This window comes from Lonchura striata, chromosome 20, assembly GCF_050655825.1.
Source record: "Lonchura striata isolate lonStrDom1 chromosome 20, ASM5065582v1, whole genome shotgun sequence".
Classification (NCBI taxonomy): domain Eukaryota; kingdom Metazoa; phylum Chordata; class Aves; order Passeriformes; family Estrildidae; genus Lonchura; species Lonchura striata.
The window spans coordinates 8,007,638-8,025,652 of record NC_140722.1 but is presented as its reverse complement, the minus strand read 5'-3'; the positions used below and the strand labels follow the sequence as shown (position 1 = coordinate 8,025,652).

Genomic DNA, 18,015 nt, shown 5'->3' with positions numbered 1-18,015 from the left:
CCTTGGCATGCTTGGACCTTAGCAACTCTGTCAGTACCAAAAATCCCTTTGTACAGCTGGAGGGGGCATTTGACTCACTGTAGACCCTCCCAGTGCAGTGTCTTGATGTGCCTGAGCAGAGCACTGGCCACAGCTGGGAGCCCCTGACCAGGACCACCCCAAGTGTAGGGAGGGCAGGGTTCCCAAACCCTAAGACCCCATGGAGGTGTGGAGTTTCAGCCATCTGTCCCTGATAGGTGGTCTCTAGCGTGTTGGGTGAGCCTTAGGACACACAGGGAGGGCTGGGACATGCCAGGTGGCACCAGGTGGTACCATTGGCAAGACCCTGAGTCAGAGACCCCCAGGCAGGAGAGGGATGGCCAGTGCATGGAGCAGGGACTTCCAGGGAAAGTGGTGGTCACTGCTGTGTGCACACTTGCATGTCCCAGAGCAACCAGCACTGATTCCAACACATCGGCTGTCCAGCAGCAAAGTTGTCAACACATTTCCCTTTCAGACTCCATCTCTCAGAGATGCAGCTACGGGAAGGGGATGCAATTCCCGACAAGCGCATCCCACCAGGATTGGCCAGGATGGGGACGCTGCCAGAGGAGGGAGAGAACTTTATAAGGAGAAAACAGTCCCGAGTCCTGGCACATCGCTGGAAGCCGCGCAGCCCCTCTCCGCCCCGTTGTTCTTCCTCCGCTTGATCGGCAGCGGGGCCATCTCCTACCCGAGGGCTGTGGGGTCGGGGAGACTCCGGTGGGGGCCAACCCGGGGGGCTCGGGGCCCGCTGCTTTTCCTTTTTTTTTTTTTTTTTTTTTTTTTGGGTGGTTCTTTCAATAGGTGGGACCTAAACCCGCCCTTTTCCTGGAAACTTTGTTTTCCCTTTCTTCCCTCCGGCGGCCCGGCCGCGGGGAGCGGGGCGGGGGGTGCGCGGGGGGCGGGCGGGATAAATGGGACGGGCGGTGGGGCCGGACAGCGGACGGTGAAGGGCAGCTCCTGCGGCATCCGGACCGCGACAGGGACCGACATCGGCGCTGACAGCACCGGCAGCAGGAGCGGGACGGGCACTGGGACGGGCACCGGCGGCGGCACCGGCAGCAGGAGCGGGACGGGCACTGGGACGGGCACCGGCGGCGGCACCGGCAGCGCCCGAGCCGCAGCATGGCCGAAGGTAGGAGCGCGGTGCGAACCCGCAGGTGCCGGGCTCGGTCCCGTCCGCGGCGGGTCCCGACCGCCGCACCCGCCCCGGCCGCCGCTCGGTGCCTCCGCGCCGCTCCCCGCTCGCCTGCGGCTACAGCCGGTCCCCGACCCTCCGCCGAAATCGAGGGCGGTGGGGAACGGGAAAGACTAAAGCGATTAGAAGCCTGGCGGGGTCCGTGCGGGGTCCACGCAGGTCTGAGCCGTTCCCTCCCTCCCGGCTCTCCTCCGGCCCGTAGAATGAAGTTTGGTGCTATTTAAAGCTTTCCCGGTAGGGCAGGGTGGACAGCTGGGCCGGGAGCGTGTGCCTGACGGGGTGAGGGGATTTCAGGCAGGAAAAGAGCTTCTGGGCTTCGGGAATCCTGCACGCTTGGCTCTTCAGGGTAGATAGAGCTCCCAGCTCCCACACGGCTGCCCCCAGAGTCCCAGGAAATGGGTCTGTGTGGCTCCCACGGGCATACAGCCATCTGGGTGAGACGGCATCACTGCTCCGCTGTGCCACAGTGCCGCAGGCTGTCCTGGCTCCCAGCACTGCTGTAGCAATACCAACGCATGTCCCTCGGGTCAGACACTCACACAGACACATAGCTGGGTAGCTACAGAATCACAGAATTAACTAGGTTGGAAAAGACCTTTGAGAGCCTCGAGTCCAACCTATGACCTAATGCCACCTTATCAACTAGACCCTGGCACTAAATGCCACATCCAGTCTTTTTTTAAATACCTCCAGGGACAGAAGCTCCACCATCTCCCTGGGGAGCACATTTTAAAGCCCAATCACTCTTTCTGTGAAAATTTTTTTCCTAATGTCCAGCCTAAATTTCCCCTGGCACAGCTTAACACTGTGTCCTGCTGAACACACTGGGCAGCTCCTGCTCCTGAGTGCCCAGGGTGCTGCTACCACTTGCAGCACTGCAGCCCCCTTCCCACCCATCTCTTGGCACTCATTGGTTTGGATAGATGCACCTGTGCTTTGAGAAATCTGCTTTTTGCTAAATCTGCTGAGGATGAAAATGCCAGGGTGACTGGGACAATGAGGAGCTCTGATCCTGTTTTCTGAACACACTTACTGTTTGGTTTTTTTATTGCCAGCAAGTTTAACCATGAGATTCCACTTGTACAGTCCGTGTTCTGTAGCACGGGGTTGTGCTGCTTACCGAGGGGGAGGCAGGGAGGGAAAGGGTGTGTGTGTGCTCTGTCCCCACTTCACAGCTCCCATGGACTGGCTGTGGGGACCCTGCCCTTAGTTATGGACTGTTCAAGCGGCTCTCACATTGTGGTGGGGACAGAGACAAGCCCACTGCCCTCCACTGGGCCCATACTGCAGAGTCACCTTGCCCAGAGAGCCAGGAGCAGTGTTTTCATTTAGCTCTGGGAACGGGGGGCTCATGGGCTGCTGCTTCCCTTTGGCACTGGTCCGAGGAGGGCTTGGTGGCTACCAGAGCTGGCACAAGGAAGGGCAGGGCCGAAGAGAGCCATGGCATGGGGCAGCAAACCTCAGCTTGCCCACTGATTGCCCACTGATCTGCCCAGTGCCTCGCTGGCACTGAGCTTGCTGTGCTCCCTGCACAGAATGCTTTTGCTTTTTCTGGTGATTAATATGTCACTGCAGAGCAGTCAGGGGTCAGTGGTCTCAAGTGATGATGAACGATATCTCATCACTCCAGCACAGTGCCCAGGGTGGCAGGGATGTGACTGCTGGTGTTCTGGCACACAGCCCTGCCTGGGCTGCGAGCAGAGCAGAGCAGTCCGCATGTGTCTGGGGCATCAGACACCCTCTGTCACCAAATCTACACTTGCTCTCCCCAGTTTGTCATTAGGTGCAGCACAGTAAAGCTGCTGAGGCACAGGAACATCCTGGACATTCCTGGGCTCACTCAGCAGCATGTGCTTGGGATGGGGGCACACAGACAGCAGCCCCAGTGAAAGGGCCCCTGAGAGCAGAGCTGAGCACTAGGCTTTGCCCCGGCGCTGGGTGCTGTGAGACACAGGCCTGGCACAGCTCTGGCAGCACAGTGGTACCACAGAGGCAACTCCATGGCACAGCACAGAGCTGGATCAGGAGGGCAAAAAGGGAGCTTGGCTGCCAAAGCTGTGCCCCTCTCTCAGCACACAACGAAGCCCAGCCCTCAGAGCGCTCCTGAAGGATGCTCAGAGTCTGGCACGGTCACAGCGCCCTCCTGGAGAGATGCTCTGCCCGACACATCTGGGAGCGCAGGGTGGGTGGGTGGGAGGTTCAGCCCCCTGGCCAAGGTGCCGGCCCAGGGCTCGGGGTGGGCACAGCCACCTCTCCTTCCCAAGCGCGGGGACTGCGCGACGTGTCCCCGGCTCGGAGCTGTACCTGCCTCTGCCCTCGCAGATCTGGTGCTGGAGACGTGGGACCTGCACTGCGACCGCAACGGGCGGGAGCACCGCACGGCGGCCATGGGCTGCCAGCAGCTGCTGGTGCGGCGGGGGCAGCCCTTCGCCATCACCCTGCGCTTCTCGGGCCGCGGCTACGAGGAAGGCGTGGACAAACTCTCCTTCAACGTGGAGACCGGTGAGTGCCGCCACATCTGTGTCGCGAAGGAGGGCTGTCACCACCCCCTGCCCCAAAGCTCACCTGTGCTCCCACGGGGGCTGTGCCACGGCACCTGCCCCATGTCACACAGTCCCTGTTCCTCACCTGGCAGAGGCTGGTGCTGTGCACAGCTTTTATATCACAGCAAGAAAAAAAGGTAGAAACTCATCTCCTTATGAGACTGGAAGAGAAGTGATAAAGAAATACAACAAAAAGCCACCGGCGTCATCACCTCCTCCCCCTCCTCCTCCTCCTAGGGCCAAGCAAGACTAAGGGAACATGACAGAGCTGCCAGCTCACCTTGGCTGAGGCCAGGATCCTGCCCAACCCTCCTGCCCCTCTGAGAAACATCAGCACGGTGTTGCCTTTTCAGCCAGAGGTATCACAGCATTTCTGCTGATGGGCTTTACACCCAGCCCTGCTGCCTCTCAGACACCCAGGAGCAGGGTTTGCTCGGGAAACACAAACACTGGAGAAAGGAAATGTTCCCACGGAGCCCCCCAGCGCAGCCCCCGGGCCGGGGCTGGGCTGGGCTGTTGCTCTCACAGCCAGGGCTGGGTGCAGCCGCCGGGCAGGGGCTCAACCTCGCCAGCTCAGAGCAAAGGGAGAGGAAACTATTTCTCAGGCAGGAGTTATTTTGGGGCTGAAGCACCATGCTGAGTCAACCCGGCCAGAATTCAAAGTAAAACTGCGCCCAAGTTTCCTCACAGAGTAAAACTCTCCTTTTTCCATCCCAAAAGCTCCGGTGACAAAACAAAACCCAGCACCTCCCAGCTTCACCCTTCACCAGCAGCTCCCTCGGTGCCCTAGCAGCCCCATGGGTTTCTCCAGGCCGTGCTGCAGCCAGGCAGTCCCGGGCTGGTTTTGCAGGGGAGTACCACAGGCACAGCCACAGGCACAGCCTCCCAGGCCAAGGCACAGGCTGGCAGAGGCTCCTCTGGGCTGGAGCCCAGCCCCAGCATTGCAGAAAGAGGGGAAAGGTGCTTTGGTGCTCACAGAGGCACATGGCAGTCCATCCCACTGTCGGCAGACCCAGCACGTTCCTCACTGGGGCCAGACCTGTCAAGGCAAGGACCGCCAGAGCTGTCCCTCCATCCTGGGACAGCAACTCCACCGAGGTCGTGTGCTGCCTCCCACTAGAAAGGGGGAAGGAAGAGTAGAGTGAAAACTGAGCTGGTATTTTTGCAGTAGCCGTGTTGGCAGAGCCCCGTTCAGGTGCCGGAGTCCAGGGGGATGCTGTGGGCTGCGGGGTCAGCAAGAGGAGGAGGAGGAGGAGGAGGAGGAGGAGGAGGAGGAAGAGGCAGGCTCTGGGAGTCTGCCCAGCTCACGGCAGCGCCGGGCTGGCTCTTGCCCAAAGGACACCGTGAACCCAGCCCAGCCTCCCCGAGAGGAGAAACTGTGTCACTGCCATGAGTTCACGGGTATTTTTGGTGGCTGGCCTGTGGGCGAGGGCTGGCAGGGGACCAGCCGAGGCTGTGCTCCGGCGGGGAGAGGGGACAGCGGTGGCACCGCTGCCTCGGCTGCCGGCCAGGCACGGCCCGGGAGCCGCAGGGCGTCACCGCTCCGGCTCTGGAGCTGGCTCAGCGCAGGTGGCTTGGCCGTGGCTGCAGCTCGGAGGGGCCAGCGAGGATCACACTGTCCCAGGCTCGGCGCTTTGGCCACTGAGGTCATCCCTCATCCCGGGATGTTTGCAGCAACGCCTCAGGCTGCGCACACTGGGTGCCCCAGGACGGGGCTCTGTGGCTCATGGCCGGGCTCTGCCAGCCCCCATTCCGTGGCTGCAGGAACTCAGAGCTGCTCAGAGGAGAGGGAGCGGGTTCATCTGAGAACAGAGACTGGCAAGCACCTCTGTGCTCTGCTGGCCCCCCAGGGCGAGTCTGTGCCTTCCCAAGCAATGAGAGACACGCCTGAGCTCCCCTCAGCTGGGCTGCCCTCAGTACCTGAAAAATTACGTGGTGAATGTTCCCAGACTGTGACAGCCCAGATCCAGGCAGCTGCTGCAGGGTAGGAGGGTTTGGAGCAGCTGCCCCCCATGGCAGGGGGCTCCCAGGGGTTCTGGAGCACTGGAGAACTGACCTGCTCCTTCTTGACAGGACCCTGCCCCAATGAGACATCAGGAACCAGCTCCCACTTCGTCATGACTGACTGCCCAGAGGAGTCGTGCTGGAGTGCTGTGATCCAGCAGCAGGAGGGGGAGTCCCTCTCTGTGTCGCTCTGCTCCCCAGCCAACGCTTGCATCGGCCGCTACAGCCTGACCCTGGAGATCTGCACCGACTACCAGGGCTCCAGCTACCAAATCGGGGACTTCGTCCTGCTCTTCAACCCCTGGCACCCAGGTGAGGCTTTCACCTCTCTGACCCCAGAGATTCCAAGGCTCAGGCAAACACAGGATGCTCCCCAGGCATCTCCCCCGCAGGTCTCATCCCAGTGCAGATCCCAGGCATCCCAAACCCTGCAGGTTTAAGCAGAAAGCTTCACTTTGCTTCCATCTCCACACAATCCCTGCAGCAGTTTGGAGTCAGGAGCACCATCCCCACCCTACAACACACACAGCCCCTTTGCCACCACCCCAAACACCCAGTGGTCTGTCCAGGCTGCCCTCACCACACAGTGGGAGATCACCACTGTGCTGCTGGTGTGAAGCCCTGGGCAGTCCCTGGCACCAGCTCCTGGCCAGGCAGGGGAGAGGGAAAAAGCCTCTAAATGTCCTTAATTGCCCCCAGTTTCCCTCACTTGCCCCCAGTTGTCCCTAATTGCCTCTACCAGGCCCATTCTCACCCATCCTCACCCAGGCACCCAGCTGTCGACTCAGTGACATGGATATCACTGTCCTAGTGAAATTTGGGCAGCCAGACCCAGAGGAGAGATTCGATTTAGTGCTGTAAGGTTGAATAGGCCTGGAATTTTTCTCTCTCCATGTCCTTCCCTTGGACTGGCTGATTTCCTGGATCTCCAACGTCCCACGCTGGATCTGCAGAGAAAAAGGGCCATAGGAAGCTCTGCTCAGCCAGGGCTGTACTGAGCACTGGGGGTGGATGTGTGGGGTTTCCTTCTGCAAACATTTCCAGTAAGTGTTGATTTCCACAGCAGTAGCTGCTGTGAGTGAAATGGCTTTGCCTGTGCTAAGCCAGCACACCCACTCCCACTGCTCACTGCACCCCCAGGGAGGTCTCCCCTGCTGAGAAGAGATCCATCTCCATTAAATAAAAGGGAGGAAAGACAGAGACGTGAGAAAGAATGAAAAGCAAACCACAAATCCGCTGAAATTTTCCCATTACTTTAAATCAACCTCAGTTGAAATTCCCCGGCAGCTGTTTAAGGCATGAGCAGCTCCAGCCCCTGGTGCCTCATTTCCCACTGGATCCATCCACAGGGAGGGGGTCAGGAAGCTGGTTGTGCAGGGCAGAGCCCTGTCCCCATCACTTGCTGTCCCCACAGAGGACACGGTTTTCATGCGCGATGAGAACGAGCGACGCGAGTACGTCCTGTCCCAGGACGGGCTTATCTACCAGGGCACCTGTGATTACATCTACTCCATCCCCTGGAACTTCGGCCAGGTGAGCGGGCAAGGCCCCCTGGGACCCTTGGGACCCCTGGCTGGCCCAGGCCATGCAGCTCTGGTGCTGCAGGACACAGGGACTGGTGCCATGTGTGTGTCCCTCACACAAACGGGCACCTCAAATGCCGTCAGCACCTTGGAGTCCAGCCAAGGGTCAAAGAAACTGGAATCTCATTTCCAAGAGGGAATGTGCTGACTTCAAAACATGGCAAGGCAAGGGGAGTGTTTCCCCAGGGCTCCTGGGGGCCCCATGTGTCCCTAATCTGGGTGGCCCTGCTGTGCTGGGAGCTGGTGCCTGATAATTCCTGTGCCAGGGGTGCTGATAAGGCAGTGCTCACACCCTGAGCTGCACAGGGCACAGGGCTTGTTCAGCCACCCTCCCTGAGCAAAGGGCTGGGGGCCCGCAGCAGTGGGAGCGCCCATGGCCTCCACAGGATCTGTACCTCAATTCAAGGAAGGGCTGTGACTCAGCCTCGATGAGAAATAGATTTTCCTGGAGGTCAGGTCCAAGCCCTGACCCCTTTGAGGTTGCAGGAAACCGGATCCAGCCGCAGTACGTAGGCAGGAGGTCACCCCCAGGCTTCACAGGCTGGCTGGGGACAGTGGGAACATCACTCAGCGGATGCTGGCCGGGGAGGGGACCCTGCGGAGGTGTGACCCCTGTGCCCAGCAGTTCTGCTGGCAGGGGCAGCACCGTGAGCCCGAGAGGGAGGACAGAGGTGGCAGAGCCCCTGTGGGCACCTCACAGAACCTTTTCCCCCTGCTCTCCACCAGTTTGAGGATGAGGTCTTACCCATCTGCCTCAACATGCTGGACATAAACCCCAAGCACCTGCGGGATCAGAACCGGGACTGCTCACGCCGCAACGACCCCGTGTACATCGGCAGGGTGGTGAGCGCCATGGTGAGTCCGGGCTGCAGCCAGCAGTGTCCCCAGCACCCCACATTCCCTGTGCTGCAAACACCCCCAGCTGCAGCTCTGGTGAACAGCATTTGCCATTCCCTGGGCTGCAAACACCCCCAGCTGCAGCTGTGGTAAAAGCATTTGCCATCCCCCCCGCCACAGTTACACCATTTTCCTTCTCTGGGGTGTTTCCTCTCTCTTTTACATCCTTTCTCTGTTACTGTTCCTATATGTATAAGAGTTTTTTTAGAGAAAACAAAAAGCAGGGATGGGCACAGATCATTCCAGGGATAATCACTCCCAAATTCCCAGGCAGGAGCATGTGTTTCTAAAATTCATCCCTAATTTTCACTGTGTCCACCTGCATCTCATTGAGCTCTTGCATGGATACAGGATATTAAAGTGGGTGACAGTGCATGTGAATGGGGCAAAGGCTCTTTCCCTCCCTTCCTACCTCCCCAGCTTGTTCCTGCCCCTCCATCCTCCCCCTTTTCCCCTGCCACAGGTGAACTGCAATGACGAGGACCGAGGGGTGCTGTTTGGGAGGTGGGACAACTGCTACGACGATGGGATGAGCCCCATGGCTTGGATTGGGAGCGTGGATATTCTCAAGAGGTGGAAGAATTTTGGATGCCAGCCAGTCAAGTACGGGCAGTGCTGGGTCTTTGCTGCCGTGGCGTGCACTGGTGAGAGCAGATTCCTCTGGTCTCCCCTTCTCCACAGGACAGGGTTGTCCCATCTGCCCCCACCTTCCACCCCGGCCCCTGCCCGCATCCACTCCCGGTGCTGCATCCAGAGGGAAGAGCTGCAATCAGCCTGCAATGATTCCTTTGCAATTAGCTCTCCATTGCTCTAGTTTGTCACGAAAAGAAGGAAAAATGGATAGAGGGAAAATAGAGGGGAAAAAATGATACAAAAGGGCTCTGTTTTTTCAATCAGCACTGCCTCCCAGGCCAGGCAACAAGGGAGGAATTGAGGCAGGCCAGGGTGAGGGAAGTGGCTTTAAGGCCAAGTTTGCAATAAAGTCACAAATCCAGTAAGATCAAAATAATGTCATGGCCTCCGGGGCAATCAGTCTGGGGAAAAAGAAGACAACAATTCCAGAATTGCTGCTGCTGGGAAACACTCACATATGCTCGTGCAGCTTTGCCCCAAGAAAAATGCTGCCTGTGAGAGCATTGATGTGTCACAGACAGACAAGACCCTTTTTAGAGGAGAGAAATAGCAGAAAACTAAAGTGGATTTTCAGCGACTCACAGAGGTTTATAGCCTTCCTTTGAAGCACTGTAACTGCCTCCCTGCTCCCTGGGGAGCTCCTTGTGCAGGGAAAGACAGCTGGGAGATGAAATCCGGGGTTCAGCACGGCTTCCCGCACTCTACCTCCAAAGCTCTCACAGACGCTTTTTGTGCCATTTTTTTGCTGCAATACCAAACCTGTCAGGCTGTCAGAGCCAGGTGCCACCCAGCCAGCTTGCCTGTGGGAACTGCTTCTCCTGGGGATCAGTCCCCAGGCAGCCCTTTCACAGGCAAAGGGAAGGGCAGGAGTTGTTCAAACCTGGGGCTCCACGGGACACGAGCTGTGCAAAGCTGGGGCTCTGTGGGGTGGGGGTGGTGCAAAGCTGGGCCCTGTCCCACCCTGTCCTGCTTCCTGCAGTCATGAGGTGCCTGGGAATCCCCAGCCGGGTGGTGACCAACTACAACTCAGCCCACGACACAAATGCCAACCTGACCATTGACCGCTACGTCAACGAGAAGGGGGAGCAGGAGAGGCAGTCCTGGGACAAGATCTGGTGAGCAGCACAGCAGGACCTCAGCCTGCCCACCCCTGGGCTACTTCTGCCCCTTCCCCAGAGCCTGGTGGGTGCTGGGGGAGGCTGAGACTCCTACATGCTGGTTTCCCTCGCAGGAACTTCCACTGCTGGGTGGAGTCATGGATGGCCCGTCCAGACCTGGCAGCTGGCTACGATGGGTGGCAGGTGCTGGACCCGACGCCTCAGGAGAAGAGTGAAGGTACAACGTGCTCCACACGGCAGCTCCATCCACCTCACACCCTGACACGGCTGGGCCTCCCCACCACAGCCAGCCCCTGTGGCTGAGCCCTGCAGTGGTGACAGTGGCTCTGCCCCGTGCAGGAGTTTACTGCTGCGGGCCAGCCCCCGTCAAAGCCATCAAAGAGGGTGACATGCTGCTCAAGTACGACATCCCCTTCATCTTCGCGGAGGTGAACGCCGACGTGGTGTACTGGGTGGTGCAGGGCGACGGGATGCAGAAGCAGAGCATCCGATCCTCGGATGTGGGGAAGAACATCAGCACCAAGAGCGTTGGCAGGGACAGCCGGGAGGACATCACCCACAACTACAAGTACCCTGAGGGTACGGGGGATTTCAGGGGCAGGGACATCCAGGGAGGGATGTTGCTGCTGGGAAACAGCTGCAGCAGGAGGGCTCCAGGGCTCAGGGCAGAACAGCCCAGGCCAGGCCCTCCCATACTCCAGGGACTCACAGGAATTTTGTGCGCTGCAGGGTCTGAGGAGGAGCGGGCAGTGTTTGAGAAGGCAGAGCACCAGAAAAAGTCCATCGGGGAGGAGGATGAGGGGCTGCACCTCAGGATCAAGGTCTCAGAAGGTGCAAACAAGGGCAGCGACTTCGATGTCTTTGCTGTCGTCCACAACAACACAGACGAGGAGCGTGTGTGCAGGGTGACGCTGTGCGCCCGCGCCGCCAGCCACAACGGCACCCTCGGGCCCCAGTGCGGCCTCACGGACCCGGTGGACATGGACATTGAGCCCAGGGCAGGTGAGAGACCCACTGGTGGTGAAGGAGATGCTTCACCGGGGCTGGGGTCAGGTCAGCCTGAGTTCAGCTGCTCAGTAGGCAATGCCACTTTGGGGCATCCTCCTCAGTTAACTACCAGTGGGGATTTTTAATCTTTGTGAGAGGGTGAGGAAATTGCTCAGGTGGAGGCTGGAAATGCATTTGGAGCTGGACAAACCACTGCTGCTGTAGCTGTTATGCCAAGGGAGCAGGCTGGGCACACCCAGGCTGCCATCCCTAGGCACTCTGTGGCACTTGCCTGCACCCCTCCTGCTTTCCCTCAGACTTTGGGCTAAGCTGGGCTCTCTGGTGGGATCTTCCCACACCAGGGAGAGGGGAACTGGCCCAGCTTAACCCTGAGTGCGTGGTCCCAGGCTGGAGGAAGTGAGAAGTGCTGGGTTTCCTGGCCAGCAGCGCTGCAGCCTCTGTGTCTCTGTGGGTGGGCGTTCGGCTGCAGAGCTGTCCTGGCACGGCCCCCGAACCTCCCTCGCCCTCATCACACGTGAACATCACCATCTGGTCATTAAACACGAGTTTGGGCTTACGTGAGTTTGCAGAGACCCTTCAGGGCTTGGAAAGGCCACACATCTGCTGTCCTGGAACAGGCAAATGTTTACCCTGCGCCGAGCCCTGTTCCTCACCAGCCCTCCTGCAAACGCAGCGCTCGGCGCTCTGCCAGGTGTTGAGCTGCTTTGCAGGAATGAGGAATGTGCTGGCTCTTGCCACCATGGAGGGGAGAGGGATGTGCCTCTGCTCATGCTGGCAGGAGCACCAGCTGGTATTTGAAGCCTTTCGCAGGGCTGGATGAGAGAGTGGGGATATGTGCTGTGGCCTTTAGGGTACTTAACATTCCTGTGCAAAAGTTAACCCAACACCATTTTTTCTGAAACATTGATTATGAGCTCCTGGAACTTCTACCCTCAGCTCCTGCCTCAGAATATAGATCCCAGGACTTCCCAGACTGCATTCTTTAGGGCACCCCAGTACTTTGGGAAGCCAGGCTTGTTCCTCTCCCCACAGTCTCAGCTGATGCTATGGCACTTCAAATCTTGCCTCATGAATGTCAGGCTCCATTTCCCATGGTCACAGCCACTCTGGGCTCCTTGTTCCAGGCAGTTCTGCAGCTGCTTGCTTTCAGCCTCCTTCCCTGTCCTTCCCCCAACAGCCCCATCCCTGAAGCACTTTCAGATGAACAAGGCTGAGGGCTGGGTGCGGGCAGCTGCCAGGGACCAGGCTGCCTCCCAGTGCCCACACTGGCTGCCAAGGGCTGGCACTCTGGACCTCTGGTGCAGGCATCACCCTGGAGTCTCGCCCTAGGACATGGCTCCATCTCATGCCCACACCCTAAGCATCCCTCCTGGCACTCAGTATTGGAACCCCAGCCCTGCAGGAACCACAGCTCCCCCCCCATCCTTGCAAGGCACCTCGAGAAGCTCCTGGGGAGCCCAGACCATGCCAGCAGCAGCTGGGTGCCAGCACAGACTGTGGGTTCTGGGCTGGAGATGCCATGGGTGCTGACCCCTCTCTGCTGCTCTTCCAGAGAAGAGAGTGCCCCTGCGCATCCTGTATGAAGAGTACAGGGACAAACTGACCCAGGACAACCTCATCAAGGTGGTGGCTCTCCTGAAGGATCACCAGACTGGCGATGTCATCGTAGCTGTCAGGGACATTTATGTTGAGAATCCACCGATCAAGATCCGGGTAAGGGTCCAGTGTCTCATCCCAGTACCAGGTTTAAGGGGAATGAGTTGCTGTGATCATCTTGGGGTTACCCCTGGGGCTTGGGCTGCAGGTCCTGCTTCACTGAGAAGGGCTGCATCCCCCGGGATGCATCCCTAAGGTCCTGCGTCAGCCCTGGGGCAGGGGTAGCACCGTGGCCCCCAGGAGTGGTGGTGCTTGGGGTCCAACCTCTCCTACTTGCAGATTTTAGGAGAGCCAATGCAGAATCGGAAGCTGGTGGCAGAGATCAGCCTGGTGAACCCTCTCACGGTGCCCCTGAACGGCTGCGTGTTCGTGGTGGAGGGCACCGGCCTCACCGAGGGGCAGCTGGTCAAGGAGCTGTAAGAGCTTTCCCTCTTCACCATGCTGGGATGTTGGGAGTGGTGTGGGGGTGGATTTCTGTGTGTGGAGCCCCCAGGGAGGGCAGTGATGGGGCACAGCAGGAGCCAGGGCTCTGCTGGTCCCTGTGGACTCAGGGTATCCCTACCCTACACCTTGCTGGGGAAGGGCTTTGGCCACCCTGGTCTTTGCTTGCCAAAGTCCCAGCACTGTCCTGCAGCACCACGGGCCCTGGGAGGGTGACAAGGGGCTCTGAGGGTGACAGGCCACAATGACTCCCTGCCCTCCCACAGTGAGGAGCCGGTGGAGCCGCAAGCAGAGGCCAAATTCCGGATGGATCTGATGCCGCGGCTGTCGGGGCTGCAGAAGCTGATGGTGGACTTTGAGAGTGACCATCTGACGGGGGTCAAGGGCTACCGCAACGTCATCATCGCACCCCAGCCCGTGTGAGCAGCTGCCAGGGCCCCCCAGCTGCAGAAACCCTGCCTCGCTGGCCCCCACCCGCTTTAGCCCACGATGGTCCCAGAAGGGCGACTGCCAGAGCCCAGCCTGACCCGACGGCAGCAGCGTCAGCCACGCTCCTCCCCGGAGCACAGACAGGAGAACGGGGCTGGAGAGGTCCGGGGGCTGCTCTGGCAGTCACTCCCTTCACTGCTGGTCTCAGTCTGTGGAGTGGAAACATCCATGTGCTGCCTGTCCCCCAGCACTGGGCACAGCGGGACCCCTGTGCCAGCCCCCTCTTTGCAGTGCTGGCAGCCCCAGCCCACAGAGCCATTTCCATAGAGGCAGCAGCACAACGACCCCTCCAGCCCCTGCCATCGTCATCCTCTGACTGCAGCTCCATAGAGAGAGATTTTATACTGTGAGCACAAAGCTGTTTATGCACCATATACCTATAAAACAAATCTAGAAATACTTACTGCAAATAACCTGCTTGGATAGAGCCAGGCATTGCCTTCAATAACCATCCTGGCACTGCAGACACTGCAGGGAGGGATGGGACATTACCTTGATATGAATCAACTATGCGAACAATGAATAAAAACTCTATTTTTCACTTTAAAAGCCAGACCTGGGTCTTCTTGCCCTTCCCCTCCCCACAGCAGGACCTGGCAACTCCTTGCCCAGCATTCATGTGGATGGGGGATGAGTTCTCCCAGCCCAACACTGAGGTAGGGGGTCATTGCCATGACTGGCACTGCAGCCACAACGGCCTCATATTAGCCACCCCCTCTGCCCCAAATCAGCCCGGTGTTCTCAGGGTGCTCTACACTCAGCCCCCAAGACACCTTCCCAAGTAATTTCTCCTCTCTCAGGAATGGTTCCATACTGTGCTCAGAGAACTGGAGAGAGAACACTACAAGTAATCAAACAAACAGGACTTGCACACTGTGTCAGGCTCTGGGCAGGGCTGTCCACGCAGGCTGGGGAGGTGAAGGGCAACTGGATCCTGCACAGGGAGGTGAGAGGAGAGTGGGGATTTGTCTCACACCTGGATCCGGGGTCAAGGCTCTGCTGAAAATAAACACTTTCCATGCCAGAATGGTCCACCCATGTGGTCCCCACAAACAGGGTGGGAGCCTCCCTGCCCCTATAAACAAATACCATGGATACCATTACAGAGCTGATGGTGTCTGACAGGGTCCCACAGTCACCACAGCCCCAGCAGAAGGGACAGTCTGTGGGACAGGAGAATCTCCCCCACACTGGCTGTCAGTCACCCTGACATTGTGGGGTCTCCCATCCCAGCTGTGACTCAGGCTGGATGGGCAGCTGGGAGTGTTTCCCATCAAGGACTGCCCGTTCTCCAACTTTCCTTTCTGTTTATCTTTAGGATGAGATAAAATCCCCACGTGCAGTGCTCCACACACAGCTGCTGCTTCCCGAAGCCAGGCTGGGGTTCATGGCCAGAACTCCCCAAACCCTGGCTCTGCTCCCCCCACGGGAGGCCAAGGACCCATCTCAGCTCCAGCCCCAGCTCCTGCTCCCAGCATGGAACTTGAGTGGGCACAGCAGAGCCCAGGCCCCACGTGCAGTAGCAGATTGTTTGGCCAATAAAGCCTTTCAAGAAACACCCCCAGGAGAACCACACAATCCATCTCCCCTCACCCTTTGGAACCACACACCTCCCTGTCCTGCTTTGATCCAACACAACCGAAAAAGGCAGCTGGAAGCTGGGACCCCTGTGGGGTAGAGTGGGGACAGAGGTGGGGCCTGGCACAGGGAGGGATAAGGAGTTGCAAAGCAGCTCTCCCAAGGGACAGGGAGCGCCCACCCTGTGACACAGGACAGGGCAAGAGCTCCAGGAGGGAGAGGGATGGAGGTTCTCACCTGCATTCAGGGCAAGGGGCAGGGGCCATGCCAGCCCCCAACTCTGGCAGCACCAACCCCCCAGACACCAGTGCCAAGAGCACATGGAGCCCCAAAGCATCCTGAAGGAGTTAACGGCACGGACCTGTCAGGAACATTCCTCAGCCCAGCAATGATGCACGGCCCCTCTTTAGAGCATTTGTTCCTGGGCTCTGCTGAGCCAGGCCTCCAGCTGCTCAGTGCCTGGGTTAAAAATAACCAGCAGCTCCACTGCTTCAGAGCTGGGTCCTGATAAAATAAACATTAGAACAGCTATTCCTGAAGGTCACTCCCATCCATCTGAGCCTCGGCAGAGCAAGGCTGCTCCGATGAGAAGGGAACAGACTCCAAATGCTGCAGTTATGGTTTAGCAGCAGGGGTTGGCTCTCAGGGCTGGGTTTTCCTCCATTATCCAGAGCTGAGGTTGACTTCCCTGCGCCCAATCCTGGCCACTGACGTAGTACCACACTGCATCTGTCTGCCTGTGCCCATCCTGGATCACTGGCACAGTTCTGGGCTGCATCCATCAGACTCTTTGGCACTCTCACCGTGCAAGAAATAAATTATAAATCAAATATTTCCAGTATCCATCACATGGGAGGGTTTGTAATTCAGTGCTAGTCCAAGTGCCAAAGCCAGGCAGGAGCTTTCTTGGGGAGGAGAGGTTCTGCATATATCTCAGCTTGCTGGAGATGCTGACTTGCCAAGAATTGATTGTAAACTCATTTTAGACTTGATGACCTTTAACTTACCTTCATTGATGGATCAAAACTAGAACAAACTCCCATAAATCAGAGCTTTCACAAGAACAAATCTATGGGATTTCCAAATGGTACTCCCTCTCCAAAGGTCTCCCTCCTCCTCCCCAAACATAGAACACATTTTTACTCTCCTTGGTGCAATGAGACAACTGAGGCACCAAGCAAGAGACAATAAAACCCCAATGCAGGAGGTCCCTCATGGGAAACCATTCCCTCTTTCACAGCGACGGAAGGTGCAGGAGACACTATGCAGAGATGCCTTTTCCAGCATGGCCATCCCATGGACAACTCCAACAGCCTCTCTGTGCCTGCCTGATCCCTGATGCAGCTTCCCAGGGGAGCACCCCTGTCCATGCCCCATGAGGTCCCTGTCCTGCCCCTCACGGTGGGCTGTGCTGACACACAAACCAGCAAGGACTGGTCAGCTGGGCACTGGCAGCAGAGGGATGTGCTGCCAGCTCCTCGTCCCTTCCCAGAACAAGACAAGCCTTGTCTTTTCCCAGAAAGACGAAACAAGATTTGCCTCTTCCCAGAAAGAAGTGACAAGACCCTAAATCTGTGAATGATTTACTACTATTAGTTGTCACACAGATTTACTCTGTCAGCAGCAGTGCAATGCTTGGCCACCATGCCCCAGCCAAGCTGCAAAGCATCACAACCTTGTGCCAAGGGAAAACACTGGGACATGGATTTGCAAGCCCTGTCCAGAATCCAGCCTTGATGGGCTGTAGAACATCCATCCCTCAGGCTGCTCTGCACCCAGGGGACACCAAAGTGTTTGTTTTCCTTAAACATCCCTCTCCAATGCTGGCTGGTCCTGGGATTCCCTGGATTTTGCCTCAAAATCCATACATAACCAGCATGGCCATGATTCCATCTGCTCCAGCACACATGAACGCCTGTGAGGCCCCTGGCCTTTATTTAACTTCTTCCTAAATGTCATCACATGAAGCCATTACTGAAAATAAAAATAAAGAACAATTTTTCTACCTACTGTTGCCTTCCAACAGGTGAGAAAGAGGCAAAGGATGCCTGTGGTGCATCCCTAAAGCCAGTGACATTACTGGCAAATATGTGATTCGGCCTCACTCCAACAGACTGGCGCCAAGTCTGCTGTGCAATTTCATCCAAGTGTTTTACCAGGTCAATTTTTTTTTCAGAGCATTAGGGACAGCTTATACTTTTTCTAACTAATCCTAGAGATAAATATACATAAAGTTTGGAACTGACCAGGGAATGTATCAAAACTTGGCCTAAAAAAACCAAAGCTCACAGCAACCTGCCCTGGGTCAAAACTCTGGCAGCACAACTACCCACCCATCCCCCACAGGATGCCTCCACCACTCCAAAGCTCTGGAAGCCCTTCCTCATCATCATCACAACCTGGGATCTGACAGTTAACCTGTTTGTTAGCCAGGAGTCAGCTCCTCACCTTGTACAGGTGCATAAGCTGCCACTCCTTGGTTACACAGTAGGGAATGCACACCAGTGCACTGAGGTACTGAACTTTTTTGCAAAGGCAGCTGCCTAACAGTCAAGTATTTTTGGAGAAGTTTGTTCCAGCTCTTAAAAAAAAAAAAAACAACAAAAACCTGATTTACAAAGGCAAGGAAGGACAGCCAGTACCTTGTCACATTTATGTCTTTGGAAACCCCACCTTAGTTCCTGCAACACCACACAAAGGTGGTTTTCACTAGGAGGACCCACACCAGCTCCCTCCTGCTCCCACAACACGGCCCAGCCTCTGCCAGGTTTTGTGAAAGCACTGCTAAATATAGGCCCTGTAAGGGAAGATTTGTAAATCAGTATAAAACAATCTGCTTTGCAGAT

The 18,015-nt window shown here is 57.4% G+C and overlaps 1 protein-coding gene across 1 annotated transcript; it reads left to right on the top strand.

Annotated features, from left to right (window-relative positions):
- Nucleotides 1–960: 960 nt before the first annotated feature.
- On the top strand, nucleotides 961–14,144 carry TGM2 (transglutaminase 2). Its single transcript, XM_021547294.4, has 13 exons — nucleotides 961–1,156; nucleotides 3,542–3,721; nucleotides 5,836–6,078; nucleotides 7,181–7,299; nucleotides 8,076–8,204; nucleotides 8,710–8,890; nucleotides 9,859–9,994; nucleotides 10,111–10,214; nucleotides 10,337–10,576; nucleotides 10,727–10,999; nucleotides 12,558–12,718; nucleotides 12,941–13,077; nucleotides 13,369–14,144. Exons 1-13 carry the CDS (start codon nucleotides 1,147–1,149, stop codon nucleotides 13,523–13,525), a joined length of 2,070 nt encoding a protein of 689 aa, XP_021402969.2. The 5' UTR covers nucleotides 961–1,146; the 3' UTR covers nucleotides 13,526–14,144.
- The last annotated feature ends 3,871 nt before the right edge of the window (nucleotides 14,145–18,015 follow it).

Coding starts and splice junctions, on each gene's coding strand:
- TGM2 (XM_021547294.4), top strand. Junction 7,300..8,075: donor TCCCCTGGAACTTCGGCCAG/GTGAGCGGGCAA, acceptor GCTCTCCACCAG/TTTGAGGATGAGGTCTTACC. Junction 10,577..10,726: donor CAACTACAAGTACCCTGAGG/GTACGGGGGATT, acceptor TGTGCGCTGCAG/GGTCTGAGGAGGAGCGGGCA.